This window comes from Puma concolor, chromosome E1 (genome assembly GCF_028749965.1).
Source record: "Puma concolor isolate L17-30 chromosome E1, mPumCon1.1.hap2, whole genome shotgun sequence".
In the NCBI taxonomy this organism is placed as follows: domain Eukaryota; kingdom Metazoa; phylum Chordata; class Mammalia; order Carnivora; family Felidae; genus Puma; species Puma concolor.
Genome location: NC_141680.1, coordinates 4,909,550 through 4,928,342, shown reverse-complemented (window position 1 = coordinate 4,928,342; position 18,793 = coordinate 4,909,550). Strand labels below are relative to the sequence as shown.

At 48.0% G+C, this 18,793-nt stretch overlaps 1 protein-coding gene across 1 annotated transcript in view; it reads left to right on the top strand.

Annotated features, from left to right (window-relative positions):
• Positions 1-18,793, top strand: part of MYH13 (myosin heavy chain 13) — a 64,353-nt gene that overhangs the window by 7,892 nt on the left and 37,668 nt on the right. Inside the window, exons 3-13 of the mRNA XM_086686029.1 lie at positions 3,518-3,734; positions 5,305-5,448; positions 5,536-5,692; positions 7,785-7,812; positions 7,900-8,011; positions 9,140-9,232; positions 11,459-11,522; positions 11,614-11,712; positions 11,822-11,925; positions 15,227-15,365; positions 17,947-18,065. Of these exons, the coding sequence (XP_086542155.1) occupies positions 3,518-3,734; positions 5,305-5,448; positions 5,536-5,692; positions 7,785-7,812; positions 7,900-8,011; positions 9,140-9,232; positions 11,459-11,522; positions 11,614-11,712; positions 11,822-11,925; positions 15,227-15,365; positions 17,947-18,065 (1,276 nt within the window). The remainder of the gene's footprint in view (positions 1-3,517; positions 3,735-5,304; positions 5,449-5,535; positions 5,693-7,784; positions 7,813-7,899; positions 8,012-9,139; positions 9,233-11,458; positions 11,523-11,613; positions 11,713-11,821; positions 11,926-15,226; positions 15,366-17,946; positions 18,066-18,793) is intronic.

Sequence of the window (18,793 nt, the reverse complement as noted above, 5' to 3'; positions counted from 1 at the left end):
CCTATATTTGAGCTTTCAAGCAAAAATTAGAATTTTTGAATACTTGCATCTGCTACCACTAACTTGACAACTTCCTAATACTTGAAGAATTTTCTAATGAAGTCAGTGCAGACATTGATAATTGTGATTGTTTCATATCCTGTTTCGAAACATGTTAACATTTGGAAGTTTCGTATAACTCAGGGAACCAATATTTTCCAAGGGACTCACGTATGATGTTCACAGGTGGGAAAAGATCCATTCAAAGTTCAAATACAGGGGGCGCCTGGGTGGCTCAGTCAGTTAAGCGTCCAACTTAGCTCAGGTCATGGTCTCGCAGTTCATGGGTTTGAGCCCCACATCGTACAAAACATTCCTGGATACAGTTTCAGATTTTATTCCACATTGCAATTAGCCTTTAAGGAACTACCACTTGTCATGTTTTGGTACAATATCTAAGAAGAATATTCACAATTATTTGAAAAGACAATGAAAATACTCTCTCCTTTTCCAAACTACGTAACTGTAGAAGGCCAGATTTTCTGTATTTACTTTAACCAAAATAAAACAAATAAGCAAGGCACACCTGGGTGGCTCAGTCGGTTAAGCATCCAACCTCGGCTCAGGTCATGATTTCACAGTCATGGGTTCGAGCCCCACATTGGGCTTTGTGCTGACAGCTCAGAGCCTGGAGCCTGCTTCGGATTCCGTGTCTCCCTCTCTCTCTGCTCCTAACCCACTCATGCTCTGTCTTGCTCTGTCTTTCAAAAATAAATAAATGTGAAAAAAAATTAACAACAAAAATAAAACTTCCAGTAACAGGCTGAGTACAGAAGCAGGCATGAAAATCCAGCTGTCTTTTATTCAGCAGACATTAAAGAAAGTTGCAAAAATAAGAAACAATGCTACTCTTCACACTAATTCATTTTTGTTCTGGAAAATATAGTCATTTGCATAAAAATGTATTATTTACACTAACAGGTAATGGATTTGATAGTAATTTTATTTTACTTATTTTTTAAGTTTATTTATTTTGGGGGGGAGGGGCAGAGAGAAAAGGAGAGAGAAGTCTAAGTAAGTGCCACACTGCCAGCACAGAGCCCAACATGGGGCTCAAACCCACAAAGCGTGAGATCGTGACCTGAGCCGAGATCGAGAGTTGGATGCTTAGCCGACTAAGCCCCCTAGGTGTCCCTAATAGTAATTTTAAACGAATTAATGAATATTTTTAAATGCTCTCCACTTTAATTTCTAATGTCTAGTCTCTCCTCTGAAAATCTAACCACCATGGTTCAGCGGAGGCACTGACCAAAGTAGAATTACGATGCAGCCTAGCCGAATAAGGCCCAGAGGGAAGCAAATGCTTCTCTGCCTGTAGGAATAAAACCCCACAGTGGCACCAGAAGGAATAATAAAACAACTGTTACCCATGAAGAGCAATTTCATAACGGGTAAGCTGGGGGAGACTGACTTCCAAGAGAGAACCATAAACAGTTCAATCCTCCTACTTTTAATAGGAAACGTAAAAGGCCTTATTAGAAAAAGAGATGAACTTCTCTTAAGAGAGCTATGGGGATACACGTGTGTAACTTCACTCTATAATCAGTTACAGGAGAACAAGTAGGAGGGAAACAGGAGGGAAAGGGAAGGTGGGTAACTGGGGGAAAAGAAGTGGAGGGGACCCAGGGTGGGAGGGGGGCAGTCAGAATCCAAAGGGGGCGGGACAAGCAGGTGCAGAGGCAGAAAAGGAGTCTGAGAGTCACAGCATCTGCAGGGGCCTTAGAAATAAGCTAGACTTGCGACCTCATTTTAAGTGGAAATAGAGGGGCGCCTGGGTGGCTCAGTTGGTTGAGTGTCGACTTCGGCTCAGGTCATGATCTCACAGTTTGTGAGTTCGAGCCCTGCGTTGAGCTCTGTGCTGACAGCTCGGATGGAGGCTGGAGCCTGCTTCAAATTCTGTGTGTCTCTCTCTGCCCCTCCCCTGCTTGTGGCCTCTCTCTCTCTCTCTCTCTCTCTCTCTCTCAAAAATAAATAAACATTTTTTTAAAAAATTAAGTGGAAACAGAGGCCCGGTGAAGCTAAGTGGTTTGACCAAGTGCAGCACTGGGACGTTAAAGCCAGAAATTAAAGCCAGGTTTTCTGGCTTCTAAGCAGGGAAAATACATAGAAGGATCAATGAAGGGGGGATGGTTTGGGGAGGGAGGGATAGGATGGAGGGAGGGAGAGGGGAGAGAGGGAGAGGCAGAGGCACGTGTACACATACTCACACACACACACACCAGCCAGTGAGTTGTAAGGCAGGTGTTAATCTGATTAAACACCGCCTGTCACACCCTGACACTGTTACACACAAATGAAATTTGGAGGACACTGCACGATGGCCAATACCTCTCAAGTCTGCTATGCCTAGAAATCACCTGGAGATCTCATTAAAATGCAGCTTCTGGGGGCACCAGGGCGGCTCAGTCAATTCAAGCATCCGACTTCGGCTCAGGTCATGATCTCACCATTTGTGGGTTCGAGCCCCACATCGGGCTCTGTGCTGACAGCTCGGAGCCTGGAGCCCGCTTCGGATCCTCTGTCTCCCTCTCTCTCTGCCCCTCTCCCACTCACACCCTGTCTCTCTCTCTCTCTCTTAAAAATAAATAAACATTAAAAAATTTTTTTTAATGCAGCTTCTGATTCTGTATCCGGCGTGGGTTCTGCATTTCCAGCACATCCCTGGGTGGTGCAATTATAACAGGTTCAAGGACCACATTTATAAGAAAGTTTGAGGCCAGCAGTTCTCAGATGTGGTCCCTAGACCAGCAGCAGCAGCATCACCTCGGAACTTGCTAGAAATGCAAATTCTCAGGCCCTCCCCCAGACCTACTGAATCAAAACTCCAGGGTTGGGGCCCAGCCCTCTGTGTTTTAACAAGCCCTCCAGGTAAACTCTGGTGCACATTAAAATGTAGAACCACTGTATTTGGCCATAATTCTTCCCATCAGCTTGCTGCCTAGAATGTTCTAAGCGAGTGTGGCAAGAGTATTTATGTTCAAGTCATTACTTTCCATTGGGCTGTCTGAAATTTCTACTAGGAACTATCAACATCCCAATCACTGTTTTCAGACACCCTTAAGATTTGGGACTCTTAAGAGCATCTTAAGATTTGAGATCACAGGGCTCAAACAAGGTATGTCATTAAGGAAGTGCTTCCCAAGTCCTCTTTTGTTGGGCTCACCTTTGTTGGGCTCACTCTGGTTGGTTCAGACTTCCTTCCGAGCGTGGAGCTGAACTAAGAGATATCCCCCCAAATCAGCACCCAGGGATGAAAACCACCCCTCAACCATTTTTCTTAGGATGCAGTCTCTCCCTTAGCTCATTGCTCCTTGCCCACTCTAAGCCCCTAGACATGGTCCTGGATTCCTCATGACCTAAATTAATCCCAGGAGCTTTTGATCCGACCCCCTGGGATGGGTAGAAATAATAGGGTGGGACCCTTCAGATTCAGGAGTCACCCAGGCTCCAGACTCAGCCATCTCCCTGGTCTTCCCAGCCCCCCTGCAGTCATGAGTTCCGATGCCGAGATGGCCATTTTTGGAGAGGCGGCTCCCTACCTGCGGAAGCCAGAGAAGGAGAGAATCGAGGCACAAAACCGCCCCTTTGATTCTAAGAAAGCCTGCTTTGCAGTAGATGATAAGGAAATGTACGTGAAAGGTATGATCCAGAGCAGGGAAAATGACAAAGTCACGGTCAAGACGCTGGATGACCGGGTAAGTGTTGATCTCAGATGTCCTTGAAAATGTGGGCATTCTCATGTACCTTTGGCGTGGAATATTGGAAATCACGTGCTAGTCCGTAGCAATGTGAAGACAGAACACAACTAACGTTGATCTATTCCGTAGTGAAGTGACATTTGCAAACGCCTTCATTCCTGCTTCTTTCGTTTTTCTGGGACTTGGGCTTTGAGAGTTTTTGTGATGTTTGCTTTGGAGAAAGGAGAAGTTTCGGGTGGCAGAGGTTGGACCATTTAAGGGAAAGATCGATGCTGGTTGCTGCTGGGTGGGCCAGGCAAATGTCATTCCCTAGGCTGCAGAGTGACTTATAGAGAAAACACTAGAGGCAATTCCTAGCTCAATGTAGAGAATTACAGGGCACCATTCAATTCAATATTCACTGGACGCCCACCACGCCTGGCGTCCATCACTTTGCAGACAGAAGCAAATCTCACAACCTGCCTTCCCAAAGTTTACCATCTTGTGTAGGAATCAAGATGTGAGTGGCAGGTGTGAGTCTCAGTTCACAAACTCAGGCATACAAGGCAGATCTTTATTTTATGTGTTGTTTGTTTATTGAACTTAACCTCTGATTTCAGCCTCTTTGCACTGAGCTGGAAATAAATTTTCTTCAGTCATTCTTGGGGGCCCCTCCCTTGGTTGTGCCTCATTTTCGGAATCTTACACGGTCACACGCTGAGGATCTCACTGCTTCCCTGAATGATCTGAAAAGAAACAAGTCCCAATGTCTGAAGGTTCAGGATACACAGAATTTTCCATCTCCCCTTATGCTATCTTGGGTATCTTACTCTATTGCAGAGCAGCAGGGCAAATGAGTCTCCTTTCCTCAAGAGATTTGGCCCGTACCAACAAATCCCCGCCTTTTTGCCTTCTGAGGGGAAACCCACAGAAGGGAAATTAAGTAATAGTCTCAGAAATATACAGTTTGACCACGGACCATGGTGCAAGCCCAAATGCTGTAAATGCAAAGAATGATGGAACCCCGGAAAAGATAGGGAGACAGGAAACAGGTCACAGAGGAGGTGTCGCCTGAGCTGAACTTTGAAGGGTTCTGAACATAATTTCGGTGAAGGTACTCGAGACAAAGGAACCCATGTGAGCAGAGGTATTGAGGTGGAAATGCACAGAATACACTGGAATACTTCCTTCCAGCCTCTCGACCTTTGTCTCATATCAGCACTCACGGCAAATGGGTCGAACAGAGGCGGCCCGCCCTGCCCTGGCCTTGGCCATCCCGAGTCCCACTTGGACCCCGAGGGCTAAAGGGCTCTATCGCCGTGCGTACCTGTGGCTCATTCCCCGCACGTGGGATGGCATGCTGACAGGGGGCACCAGACCAGACCCGGTCATGCAGTTTGACCGGGATTAGGTTAATCAAGGATAGTTCTTTGTGGATCATCTCTGGGAACGGAGATGATCCATAAAGCTGTTCATGGTAGTGGGGTGATCACACTGCAGTGTCTCACGACTTCCTCCGCACCAGGTAGAGTGGGGTACAGAGCATTGGCTCTCCTACTCATCATGTGCTTTTCCTCTCAATCCCCAGACACTCACCCTGAACAGTGACCAGGTGTTCCCCATGAACCCTCCCAAGTTTGACAAGATCGAGGACATGGCCATGATGACGCATCTGCACGAGCCCGCCGTGCTGTACAACCTCAAAGAGCGTTACACAGCCTGGATGATCTACGTGAGTGCCCTTTGGCATCTCCTTATTAAGCCGTCCCCCTCTCCGAGTAAAGCAAGATCCACATGCTGCATTTTCTGGTTTTCTCAGACCTACTCGGGCCTCTTCTGCGTCACCGTCAACCCCTACAAGTGGCTGCCGGTGTACAACCCCGAGGTGGTGGCCGCCTACCGAGGCAAGAAGCGCCAAGAGGCCCCGCCCCACATCTTCTCCATCTCCGACAACGCCTATCAGTTCATGCTGACGGGTGAGTCATTTCCTCAATCCGTATTTTTTGCGAATAGTTTTTAGTTCCTTATTCAAGCCCTTTAATTGGACTGCTTCTCAGCTAATTATTCAAGCCCTTCGATCATCTGGATGGGGCGATGAGCAAAGTGACCTTGGGAGACTCCGATGATTACATGATGATTTTGCGGTATCTTCCATTAGCAGCCATGGTTCGTAGGCCAGTGCTGACGACTGATGCTGCGCTGCGCACATGCTTACTGGGGGGGGCGGGGGGGACCAGGAACGCAGAGAGATGCCCTGCCCTTACCTCCACAGAATCCCCCAACATGAGCATGCTTAGAAGGGAGCCTATTAGTGGCAGCTAGAAAGCAAAGTTGGAGAAATGCGCATAGCAAAGTCCCTGCGCTGTCTTCCTCCCCAGACTCGGGTTCCTCTGTCTCTTCCCTAAATTTCCAGGAGGGCACAGGATGTAGAGATGTGACGATAGTGTCGTCTCTGAGACGACACCCTGTTTTCTGTCACTTTGACCTGTGCTACTTTCACCTGACTCGATTTGGTGCAGACTCAAGAAGCAGAAGCAAGCCTCTGAGATTTGACGACCCTGAAAGTCATCTCCTAAACCTCATGCTGTCCAGACCTCAGCCCTTCCTCTCTCACACTCAGTCCTAGACATTACTGTACATTTCATGTTTGTCTGCAAATCAACTAAAGTTACATCAGTTTGAAAAGGAAGATCAATAGCACTATTTTTTTGTTTGTTTGAGGAGGGTTTAATATTTTTTTAATGTTTATTCATCTTTGAGAGAGAGAGAGGCAGAGCATGAGCAAGGGAGGGACAGAGAGAGAGGGAGACCCAGAATCTAAAGTAGGCTCCAGGCTCTGAGCTGTCAGCACAGAGCCCGATGTGGGGCTCAAACCCACAAACCATGAGATCATAACCTGAGTCGAACTCAGAGGCTTAACTGACTGAGCCCCCAGGTGCCCTGTGGAGGGGGGGGGGGTTAAAGCTTATTTACTTATTTTAAGAGAGAGAGAGAGAAAGGCATGCACATGAGTTGGGGAGGGTCAGAGAGAGAGAGAATCTTACGCAGATTCCACACTCAGAGTGGAGCCCAACGTGGGGCTCGATCCCACAAACCATGAGATCATGACCTGAGATGAAATCAAGAGTCGGATGTTTAACTGATGGAGCCACCCAAGCACCCCCAATACCACTATTTGTATGAGTTTCTAGGGCTGCTGTGGCAAAATCCCATAAAGCAGGTTGCTTACACAACAGAAATTATTGTCTCAAAGTCTGGAGGTGGAAAGTCCAAGGCTGGGGTATCAGCATGGTTGGGTCCTTCCAAGGGCGGAGAGGCAGAATCTGTCCCCTGCCCCTCTTGCAGTTTCTGGGGGTTTCCTGGCTATCTGTGGGGTTCCTTGGCTTGTAAAAACATCACTCTGCTTATACATTTGCCTTTACATGGTGTTCTCCCTGAGTGGATCTATCTCCAAACCTCTCCTTTTGATAAGGACCGAAATCATATTGGTTTTGGGCCCCACCCACCCCAGGGCGACCTTATCTTCACCAATAGCACCTGCAAAGACCCTGTTTCCAAACAAGGTCACATTCTGAGGTCCTGGGGGTAAGGATCTCAACATATGAATTTGTGGGGGACACCACTCAACTCATAAGCAACTGTAAATGGAAAACCACGGTCACTTTCCACGAGTACAGAATAAAGGTAAAAGAAAATCTCAATGACAACCAATCAGTGCCCATAGATTCTAATTAGGAGCCGTGCCTTCCCACAAGCCCTGAGTCTGAGACTTGTTCTTTGTTGAGAAATGGCTGGCAAGGAGTTAAAGACCCATGAACAAGAAAAACTTTCACACTGTGGGACTCACTGTTCACTCGCCACGCTGTCCGTGGTGCACATCCCACATTTGGGAAACCTGCACCAATGGTCTCGAGGAAGATTAGACACGCCCCAGCCTCACACCGCTAGTTCAGGTCAGCGCCACATGGACCCCGACCACACCCGATGTTGCCCTGTTTTTTGTTTTTTGTTTTTTATTCCGTGTGTTTGCTGTTTCTTTATTCCGTCGTCTTCCCTCTGCATTTCCAGATCGAGACAATCAGTCCATCCTCATCACGTGAGTAACCTCTGTTTGCACCATGAGGACACGGAAGCCGGCACTGTCCCTTCCACCCTTTTATCTCCCTTACTTTTAAATCGGCAGCGGAGAATCCGGCGCGGGGAAGACCGTGAACACCAAGCGTGTCATCCAGTACTTTGCAACAATTGCGGTCACTGGGGACAAAAAGAAGGAGCAGCAGCCAGGCAAGATGCAGGTAAGCAGCTCCCTCCATCGGGAGGTTTGCGGGCATAAGTCCAACTTAAAGAGTGTGTGAGCACCAAGTGTAGGCAGTGCACCTCGTCGTGTCCTAAGGGTGCTTGCGGGGCAGGGCGGGAGGTGGTGGCACCAGCCCCGTCAGGAAAAGCCAGGGACAGGTGAGCAACTCACTATGTACTCCCCTCCAGGAGGGATGCTTCAGGCCAGGGGCTCTAAAAAAACAGGTGAGCGCACGTAAGAATCACCAGGAGGGCTTGTGAATGACCGATCGCTAAGCCCCTGGCCCAGAATTTCTGACCGAAATGCCAATCTCACATTCACAACGCTGACGCTTTGCATTTTCATCACGTTCCCTCTGTTCACGCAACTGGTCCAGGGATCACACTTTGAGAACCAGCTGGGCAGGACAGGAGTTTGAAAACTGCCCTGGAGACAGAAGGATAAGCAGTCGTGGTGGGGGGTGAGGGTAAAAGTTCTACCTTCTTAAAAAAATTTTTTTAATGTTTATTTCTGAGACAGAGAGAGACAGAGCATGAGTGGGGGAGGGGCAGAGAGAGAGGGAGACACAGAATCCGAAGCAGGCTCCAGGCTCCGAGCTGTCAGCACAGAGCCTGACATTTTCTTTAAGCGGACTTCTGAGCAATAGTTCTCATGACATATTTTTTGCTACTTAAAATTTTTTTGAGAACCACTATTTCTATAAGTGATCTCTTGGGTCACTTTAATTGCTCAATTCTATTTATACTTCTGAATCCAAATCTATTAGTTGGGTCCCGATGCATGCAGTAACGGGTGTATGTATTCTAAAAATCCATGCTTTATAATGAAGTGTTATCAGAGAAGAAAGGCAGCCTGAAAAATCAAGATGAAGCCTGAAATCTGGTGTGACCAGAGTCACGTCAATGTTATACTAATCAGACCGTCTCCTGATGGGACCTTGAAGCCTCCTCGGGAGATGGGGGGTGAGGCCGTGGGTTCCTTCTCACATCTGCACTGGCCACCGGGCTGGACTGGTCAGCATCTCTCCTTGGACCCTGCCCAGAGCATGCACACATTCGAGTTACCAGGGGGCTCCTTCAGGGGACAGTCCAAAGTCCTCCCTTTGTCTTTTCTTGTTTATTATTAGGGGACCCTGGAAGATCAAATCATCCAGGCCAATCCCCTGCTGGAGGCCTTTGGAAACGCCAAGACTGTGAGGAATGACAACTCCTCAAGATTTGTAAGACCCAGTCCAATTTTCCACACCCCCCCCACCCCCACCCCAGAACCAAACCCTCTCCTCAAATGCTGGATATTAAAAAATGCCACATAAACCAGAATATAGCCAGCCCTATTCTACCCTCACGTGATTCAGATCTATCTGCCCTGCTGGGATATTCTGATACACTGAAGAATGTGTTGGCTCATTCTTGGCAGAGGGAGAATTATCTGTCCCTTCCTAACTAGACAGTGACATCTCAGAGCATCCTGAAGTTATGGTGATTCAGGTTCCACAAGTAGAGAGCAATTCTTTTATGCTAAAATTGGTGTCTTGAGGCAGAAACTTTTTTTGGGGGGGGGGGTGCAGAGGGAGAGAGAAAATCTTAAGCAGGCTATAGGCTCAGCACAGAGCCTGATGAGGGGCTCGACCCCACGAACTGTGAGATCATGACCTGAGCCGATACCAAGAGTCAGATGCTTAATCTACTGAGCCACCCAGACGCCCCTTGAGGTAGCACATTTTAAAATGTTGAAGTCCGTTGAGCAATCTCATTGGCTTATTAGCCACATAAACCTTAGTGTGAATTAAGTGAGCAGCTTTAATTTCTCCAAGTCAGAGGCATTGGGAAAAGGAAAAGTCCTGTGAAGGCAGGAGAGCCCAAAACCTGGGAATAAGTTGATGTTGAAAATACTGAAGGATATGTTCCATCCTTCAATGTCACACTTAAGTTTAGCTCAGCCAAAGAGGCATTGACTTCCTCCATTGGCAAATAAACAACCAGTCCTCTACCCAATCTCACTGTACCAGGAGGTGAGCAAATACCACGAGGTGAAGCCCTCATTTATGCCTGTAGTTGCAAAAGTACATCAGGACTTCACACATCTCAGGAAGTGGATAATCTCAAGCTTGTGTTTCATCGTTATTTCTCAAAGATAAAGTGGTCACCGATGAGAGAGTAGATGTAGCCATCAAGGACTGTGACAATGAGCCCTGACTTTTCTTTCTTTCTTTCCCTCGGTCCTCTGTGCATTGCTCATTTGCACATCTGTCCTCCCTGTGCACAACTAAAATCTCTTGCTCGTAGGGGATCTGGGTGCATGTTACACAGCAGAGACATGGTGCATACATTGGCATCAAGTCAGTTATTGAGCTAACCTGGTGCCCTGAGGAAGACGATGCCTTTAGACACCCCCTATAGTGCTTAGGCCTCTCCTCTTGGCCCAGACCCAGAAGTCACGATCACCCTGGGTATTCTGTCTACCTTCTGCCCACCCACCAAACATCTGCAGGCTAAAACTTCCATCATCTCCCACTGAGCAGCTAACAATACCGAAGACCAACACTTACAGTTCACTCATACCTCCACTGGCCCTACACCAACTCTTCTCAAGTTTCATTCAGAAAATATACCAGGGCATCTGGGTGGCTCAGTCATTCAAGCATCTGATCCTTGGTATTGGCTCAGGTCACGATCTCACGGTTCATGGGATCGAGCCTCCTTTTGGGCTCTGCACTGAGAGTGTGGAGCCTGCTTGGGATTCTCTCTCTCCCTATCTCTCTCAAAATAAATAAATAAGCTCAAAATAAAAGAAGAAAATATTGAGAATATTACTGAGTAACGACCACATTCCTGACTATGGGTGAATAAGCAAGGCAACATTTTTGCCCTCAAATTTGCTCACAGTTTGGTAGAGACCAATCACTCGTAAAATTTCACCTCTCGCCTCCCCTCCAAAGGGCAGAACTCAGACTCAGAATGTGTATTTGGGGAGCCAGAGAGTCTGGCCTGAGCCTGGAAGCTAGGGTTGCCTGTAGTAAGCAGTAAGGGAAACCAAAGGAAGAAATCTCAGAAGGAACAAAGGAGGTCAGCAAGACAATCCAATGAGAGCCATCAAAGTTGTCATGAAGTGTTTGGGAATCCGGGTACCAGAGAGCAGGTTAAAAACCAAGGGGACAGTCTAGCATGAGGTGGTCTCAAGGAAGTTGGTGAGGGAGGCTGTGGGCGTCCCCAGAGCTGGAGGAACAGGGCCAGATGCTTTGGGTAGAACTATCTGAGTCTTGATGGACCCAGAATGGGGACACCGGATGCCAGGCAGACAGAGAAGAGGCAAGTCCTCTGCATCTGGCATCACTTTCTCCGTGATCCTACATTTCCCACTCATGGCTGGTAGTCCCTAGCAAAAGCCAGCCACACTGCCATATACATGAAATAATGGTGATGTTTGTCTACCTGCCATTGGACAGGGGAAATTCATTCGGATTCATTTCGGAGCCACGGGAAAGCTGGCATCTGCAGACATCGAAACCTGTGAGTCAGGGCACCCCACTGGGCACCATGGGATTTGACCACAGAGGCATCTCCCAGGGACCTCAAATCACATTATTTCCTGTTCCCTTAGATCTCTTAGAAAAATCCAGAGTGACATTTCAGCTGTCCAGTGAGAGAAGCTATCACATTTTTTACCAAATCATGTCAAACAAGAAGCCAGAACTAATCGGTAAGGTCTTAGGGGTTATTTCTCTCATCTTCCAAATCAGTCACGTGGGAAAAACACCCCGCGTACAAGGTGCGCGAGGCGCTGACGGGACCTCCTTCGTGTTTCACAGACTTGCTCCTCATTTCAACCAATCCCTTTGACTTCCCCTTCGTGAGCCAAGGAGAGGTCACCGTGGCCAGCATCGATGACAGTAAAGAGCTACTGGCGACTGATGTAAGCATCTTTTCTCCTTCCTCCTTTCTTTCCGTGTGGAATCACTGAGCTTGTGAACGGAGAGGCATCCTAGCGATCTAATGAGAAACGGGGCCCCAGAGATGTTAGGTGATCAGACCCAAGATCTCAGAGATGGAGATGTCAAGACAATTCGTCCAGATTGCACCCCTCCCCAGCACCCAGCACCACCTCAGCAGATCCCGTGGGGGATCCAGAACGTTCTCCCAAACAGGACTTCCCGTTCCCTTCTCCAGCACTTTAGATGTTCGCACGTATAAGGTTTTGAAAGGTTTTGTTGGAACTTCTCAGGTTACAAAACCATCTGCACGGTTCTTTAAGAAAAAATTTTAAAAAAAAATTTTTAATGTTTATTTATTTCTGAGACAGAGAGAGACAGAGCGTGAGTGGGGGAGGGGCAGAGAGAGAGAGGGAGACACAGAATTGGAGGCAGGCTCCAGGCTCCGAGCTGTCGGCACAGAGCCGGACGCGGGGCTCGAACTCGAGAGATCATGACCCGAGCCTAAGTCAGACGCTTAACTGACTGAGCCACCCAAGGGCCCCAAGAAAAATTTTAAGACACAGCCAAGTATGAAGCAGGAAAGATAACCCACTCTGTAGCAGACGCTCCACTCCTCAGGCTACCTGCCCACTCAGGCTCACCTTCAGCTCCCACATCCTTAGCACACCCATCAGCCCCCACCCCCCAGTCGTTAGCTTTGGGAAGCATTTCTAAGGTTAATAACTAGAATAATAATAACGAAGTGCATTGAGCACTTACATGAGCTAGGAACTAAGATAAGGGCTCTGTCCGTGTTATCTTGTTTAAGCCTCCCCCAAACCTGTGATAGAGGTAACAACTATGACTTCTGATTCACAAAGATGGAAGTGGAGTCTTAGAAAAAAAAAACACACACAATTTGCTCAAAGACAGAGCTTGTAAATGTTAGAGCGTTTGAAGCCAGATCTGCCCAACCCCAGGACTTCCTTTTTTTTTTTTTTTTTTTTTAATTAATTGCATTTTTAACGAGCAGACATCATCTCTGGGCAATTCATCTCCACTGCTGTTGGCTCTGCCCTCACAGGACCCATAAGAGCTGGTGGAAAGGGGTCTTGTCCAACAGGCTGGGGGCACTGTCCAGTGTCAGCTCCTTGGCTTTCATTTTGTGACATTTCCAGGTGACGCTAATTGTTTTAAGATAAGAGAATGTGGGGCTCCTGGGTGGCTCAGTCAGTTAAGTGTCCAACTTAAGCTCAGGTCATGATGTTGCGGTTCATGAGTTCGAGCCCCATGTCGGGCTCTGTGCTGATAGCTCGGAGCCTGGAGCCTGCTTCTGATTCTTCCCTCTCTGCTCCTCCCCTGTTCTCTCTCTCGCTCTCTCTCTTTCTCTCAAAAATAAACATTAAAAAAAAAAAAAAGACAAGAAGAGAATGTTCTTGGGCAAATAAACTTTAGTTAACTCAAACCTAGCTATATATATTTTTACCAATCTTCCCCAGCCCTTACCAACTGATGAAGATGGAAAGATTGGGTTAATGACGTGGGCAAAGTCTCCCCAGCCCCCAAGAAAGAGCCTCTTAGATAATTTTTAAATTTTTTTTGTGTGATTGTTATTTATTTTTGAGGGGGAGGGAGGGGAAGAGAGAAAAGGAGACACAGACTCTGAGGCAGGCTCCAGGCTCTGAGCCATCAGCACAGAGCCCAATGCAGGGCTCGAATTCATGAACCGCAATATCATGACCCCAACTGAAGTCGGATGTTCAACCGACTGAGCCACCCAGGCACCCCTTAGGTAATTCTTAAAGTCACCAAAGATGTCTCAGGTCCTCACCATAGGTCCCCAGCTGTCAGGGGCCGACACTGTTCATCCCTCTCATGGAGTTTTCCTGGGTGATGGTTTACGGCCGAGCAGAAGGGGATTTCTCCCTTCCAGGGACTGCGTTCTCCAGGAGGGTCCCCAGACAGTAATGCTTTCACCTGGTTCCTTTCAAAGTTCAATGAAAGGTTTTCTCTCTTAACCTACAATGACCCCTTCCTAGGACACAGATATGCATCTGATGGGGTGGGATATGGAGTCAAGGAGGCCACCACGGCCTCTCATCCTGCAGGTCGGCTCCTGGCATGGACTCTCCCTCTCCAAAAGGGGGCACGACCCCAAGAGTGCCATCCTGCTGACACTGACCAACCTGCTCACCAGCACGTCCATACATGTCAAATCCACCAGTGGGGATTGCTTAGGCTCAGGCTGCAAGGCCTACTGCATAGTCAACACATACACCCCAGAGAAGGAGTCACTAATTTAAGTCTTTGTGGTAGATGACAGGCCAAGGGCTGTCAGACCAAATCAGCAACCGCTGTAGGCTCTGAAGTGACCCAAGCACTTGCTCCGGCCCCAGTTTTATCCCATCCTGCCTGTGTGACTTGGGGCAGGTCACTTATCCTTTTAGAACCTCAGGTCTCACCTGTAACTTTGGAAACATCTGCACACCTAGAAGGTTCTCATAGCGACTTAACGGGGCGATATATGGATGTGCCTAGCACAGGTAGGCTCTACAAAAGTTTTCCCCTTCCTTATTTGAAAAGTGGTGGCATTCTCTTCCATGACCGTCCCTTGAGGCTCTAGTTGCCTGGGGCACCTTATTGTCTCAATTCTGAGCAACACCAGAATTCCCAGCTTACCATGCCAGGCTTTCAAGCTGTTGGACATTTCCTCAGACACTCTCCATGACACTTCCTTCTCCTGCTATCACACAATGGTTCCCAACGGCCTCCTCCAGAAAACAGCCCCAAATCTATGTATAAAGGATTCAAATCAGTTCTTACAGACGATTCACATTTTCTTCCATAATCTCCCCCTCCCACATAAACATGTTAGAGAAATGGATTTTAAATCAAATATATATAGACGTGTATATATATATATATATATATATATATATATATATATATACTTTTTTTTGAGAGAGAGAGAGAGAGAGAAAGAGAAAACGAGCAGGGGAGGGGCAGAGAGAGAGGGAGACAGAATCCCAAGCAGGCCCCACACTGTCAGCACAGAGCACGACGGCTGGGCTCAAACTCACAAACCATGAGATCATGACCTGAGCTGAAATCAAGAGTCAGACGCTTAACCGACAGAGCCATCCAGGCGCCACAAAGAAATGGCTTTTAACCCCTATCTTAACACATCCCACCTGTCAACCACTCCTTTGGGCAAACGCCATCTCCCGGGCTGTACAGAAAGGGTGAGGTCTTCACCAGGGAAAACAGAGTCTCTGTGACAACTGTCCTTTTTCTAACTCCCAGAACGCCATTGACATTCTGGGCTTCAGCTCAGAGGAGAAAGTCGGGATCTACAAGCTGACAGGCGCCGTGATGCATTATGGGAACATGAAGTTCAAGCAGAAGCAGCGAGAAGAGCAGGCGGAGCCTGACGGCACCGAAGGTAACCACGTCTGGGCATTCTCATGAGTGAATAATCACTGTCCACACCACTACTGCTCACTATCACAGCTCACCTGTTATTTGGGGGTAGACATTTCTAAGAGGATATGGTTCCATGAACTTCACTTTCTCTCTGTGCATGCCATGATTAGTGTCCAGAATACTGTCCTTAAGCACCTGAGCCTAAGACCAGGTGAGGAGTTCTCCTCCTCTCGTTGCCTTTAATTGTGACATCTGTTGAAGTTGAACCCCGAACCACGGACTAGTGTATGCATCTCCGTGCGCCCCATGGCTCTCACCTGGATGATCTCCAGTCCCCCTCCTGGAAACAGAGCAGAGGGCAGTGGGAGGGGCTCACAGCAGCAGGACACCCCCCCCATACCCCCTGTTCTTCCCCTCATCTCTCTCCTGCCGTGTCTTCCAAGCTCTGTTAAGTAAAAGACTGGTTCATCTCCAATAATCCTACCTGCTGTAACATCCCCACACTATGGGAAGCACTGTGTCTTGAACCCCAGATGATACAGGGGTGCAGTAGCCTTGAAAGAAAGACCAGGAAAATATACGTGACTTTACCACTGCCCATAAAGCCTCGCCTGATTAGGCTAGGGTTGCCCAGGATAATCTCTTTTCCTTAGTGACCTCTTCACAGGAGTGACAGGTCATATCCCATTCACCGGTTCTACCCCCACACAAGTGGAGGGGATTATGCAGGGAATATATACCAGGGGCACCAATCCTGGAGGCCATCTTGGAATCCTGCCTCTGGCAATGGTGCCAGATAAGCAGCGGGAGAGAGGCTGTGTTCAGAACAGGAAGCACTTCTGATTGGGGGTAATCGAGGAGGGCTTCCTGGGGGAGGAGGGCACTGATGCAGAGTTTGAAGGGTGGGTAGATCCTGAAAGGTATGGTTGAAAGGAAAGACAGTCTGGGCAGAGGAAACATGATGATCAAGGGGGCAGGAGAAGGAATGTGATGGCAATAAACAGCAGAGTGGTCCACATTGGCTGCAGAAGAGGATGTGTGTAAGTGTAAGACATGGGAATTAAAGAGTAGTTATTTTGGCCTCAGTTTGAAAAGGCCTTTTCAAAGGCCTAGAATGGATGTGATAGGCACCAGAAACCATGGACGGTCCACATAGGAGGGGAGATTCGTGTGAGTTCATCTGTGACCAGTCAAGGTTGCCAAGAGTGTGGGGGTTTGAAAAGAAAATGTACCAGGCTCCTCGGCAAAGGGTGGATCTCGTATTATAAATATCATGGTGGGGCCCCAGGCCCCCTTCCAGCCCTGGCAGCCGTGTGCTCAGTGCTTAGGAGCAGAAAGAGCCTGAACAGGGGAAAGTGATCCAGGCCTGAGGTCCTCTGATGAGGATGCCAATCCAAGTAAACGTTTGCTGAGGGCTCACCATGCACCAGGCCTACTTCCCAACAACCGAACCGATGGGAAACCACCAAGAATCACCCTGCCACCAGTTTACAAAAAAACAAAAACAAAAACAAAAACCAAAAAAAACCCAAAAAACCAAAAACAAAGCCATGAGTACGAGGAAGCAAAACCAAAATGTGAACATCAGGCTGAGTCGAGAGCCCAAGCTCTCTACCACTCTACTATTCCAAACAATGGAGATCCAAGCCATTTTGAAGGTGAAGTGAGCAGGATTTGATGCCTGTCTGACCACAGGCACATCAGGGATGTAAAGGAGGGATATGATCAACCCCAAGCATTCAAGTTTAAGTGACTAGAACAATAATTATACCACCCACCTAAGCGGGCAAAGCAGGAAAAGAGAATAGTTGGAGCAAAGAAGAAAGCATCCATTTGGCCTCTTATTAAATACTTAACAAATACTGTCCTGGATTTTTATTAGCTCGTCTCCCGAGCCAGCAATAAGGTGATGGTCCCAGCCAAGAAGGAGCTGTCTCTAGGGAAACAACATTTCTTGACCGTCTCGATTAGTTCAGTGCAGGCAGCCAGGTCCGTCCCCAAGTCAACTGAACTCCCAGTGAACTGTGTGAAATTGCCAATACTCGACTGCTTTTGACCTCTTCCAACACAGGAAGGTTGGGGCAAAGTTTTGTACTTCTTTCTCAGCTGTGAGCTTGCATAAATCAAGAAGGTGCTTAGCTATATGTCCAAATGGTGCCTCCTTTACTCAGACACCATTTTGCTGCATTATCAGACTCCAAAATTACTATGTAACTGTATCTTTTCTTCAATTTTTTAACATTTATTATTTACTTTTGAGATAAAGAGAGAGTGTGAGAGAGGGAGGGACAGAGAGAGAGGGAGACACAGAATCCGAAGCAGGCTCCAGACTCTGAGCCATCAGCACAGAGCCCGACGCGGGGCTCGAACCCACGAGCCGGGAGCACAGAGTCTGCTTGGGATTCTCTCTCCCTGTCTCTCTGCCCCTTCCCCACTGGCACTCTCTGTCTGTCTCTCTCAAAATAAAGAAACAAACATTTAAAAACAAACACACAAAAACAAAAGGATTGTAGGAAACATTTCTGGGAGGCCCCTGGAGCCTGACTGGCCACATCAGCAGCTGCTGTTTTTGTGTGACGCTATTTCCCCTCTTCCTCCAGTGGCTGACAAAGCTGGATACTTAATGGGTCTGAACTCTGCAGAAATGCTGAAGGGCCTGTGCTGTCCGAGGGTGAAGGTTGGGAACGAGTATGTCACTAAAGGCCAAAATGTCCAGCAGGTAATGGAGATGATCTGAGTTCAGCTGACTCAGTGATGTTGCTATTTTAACCATCGTTTTAGGGGCACCTGCGTGGCTCACTCGGTTGAGCGTCCAACTTTGGCTCAGGTCATGATCTCACGGTTCGTGGGTTCCAGCCCCACATTGGGCTCTGTGCTGGCGGCTCAGAGCCTGGAGCCTGCCTCCGATTCGGTGTCTCCCTCTCTCTCTCTCTGCCCCTCTCCCTCTCGTGTTCTGTTTGTCTCTCACTCAAAGGTAAATAAACAGTAACCATCATCTTAGAGCTCTCTCAGTTGAAGATATCAGAAATACATATGTAACTGGCGTCAGCATTAGGGGGAGTCTCATTCTTAGGACCCTAGGTGTAGCTCGCTCAAGGAATGTAAATCAAGAGTACCATCGGGCATCCTAAGGGCCTGGAGCCAGAAACTGAAGGGTCCTCTGGAGCCAGGCTGCACCCCCTGTGCAGCTCCTTCCCGGGGGCTCCATGGGCTGTCTGCACTCCTCTCCCGTGTCCTCACCAGGAAAAAAATCTCTCTCCATCTCTCCTGCTCACCCCATAGCCCCCAGCTTCACATCTCTGTAGTTCAGCCTCCTGCTGAGACTGAGACCAGTGTCTTTGATCCCAATCCCAAATTCACAGGAGAGACACTTTGTACAACCCAACCTGGATCAGATGTCCCCTTGTGGTTCAATTACGTGCGGCCAGGGTCTAGAGTCACATGTCA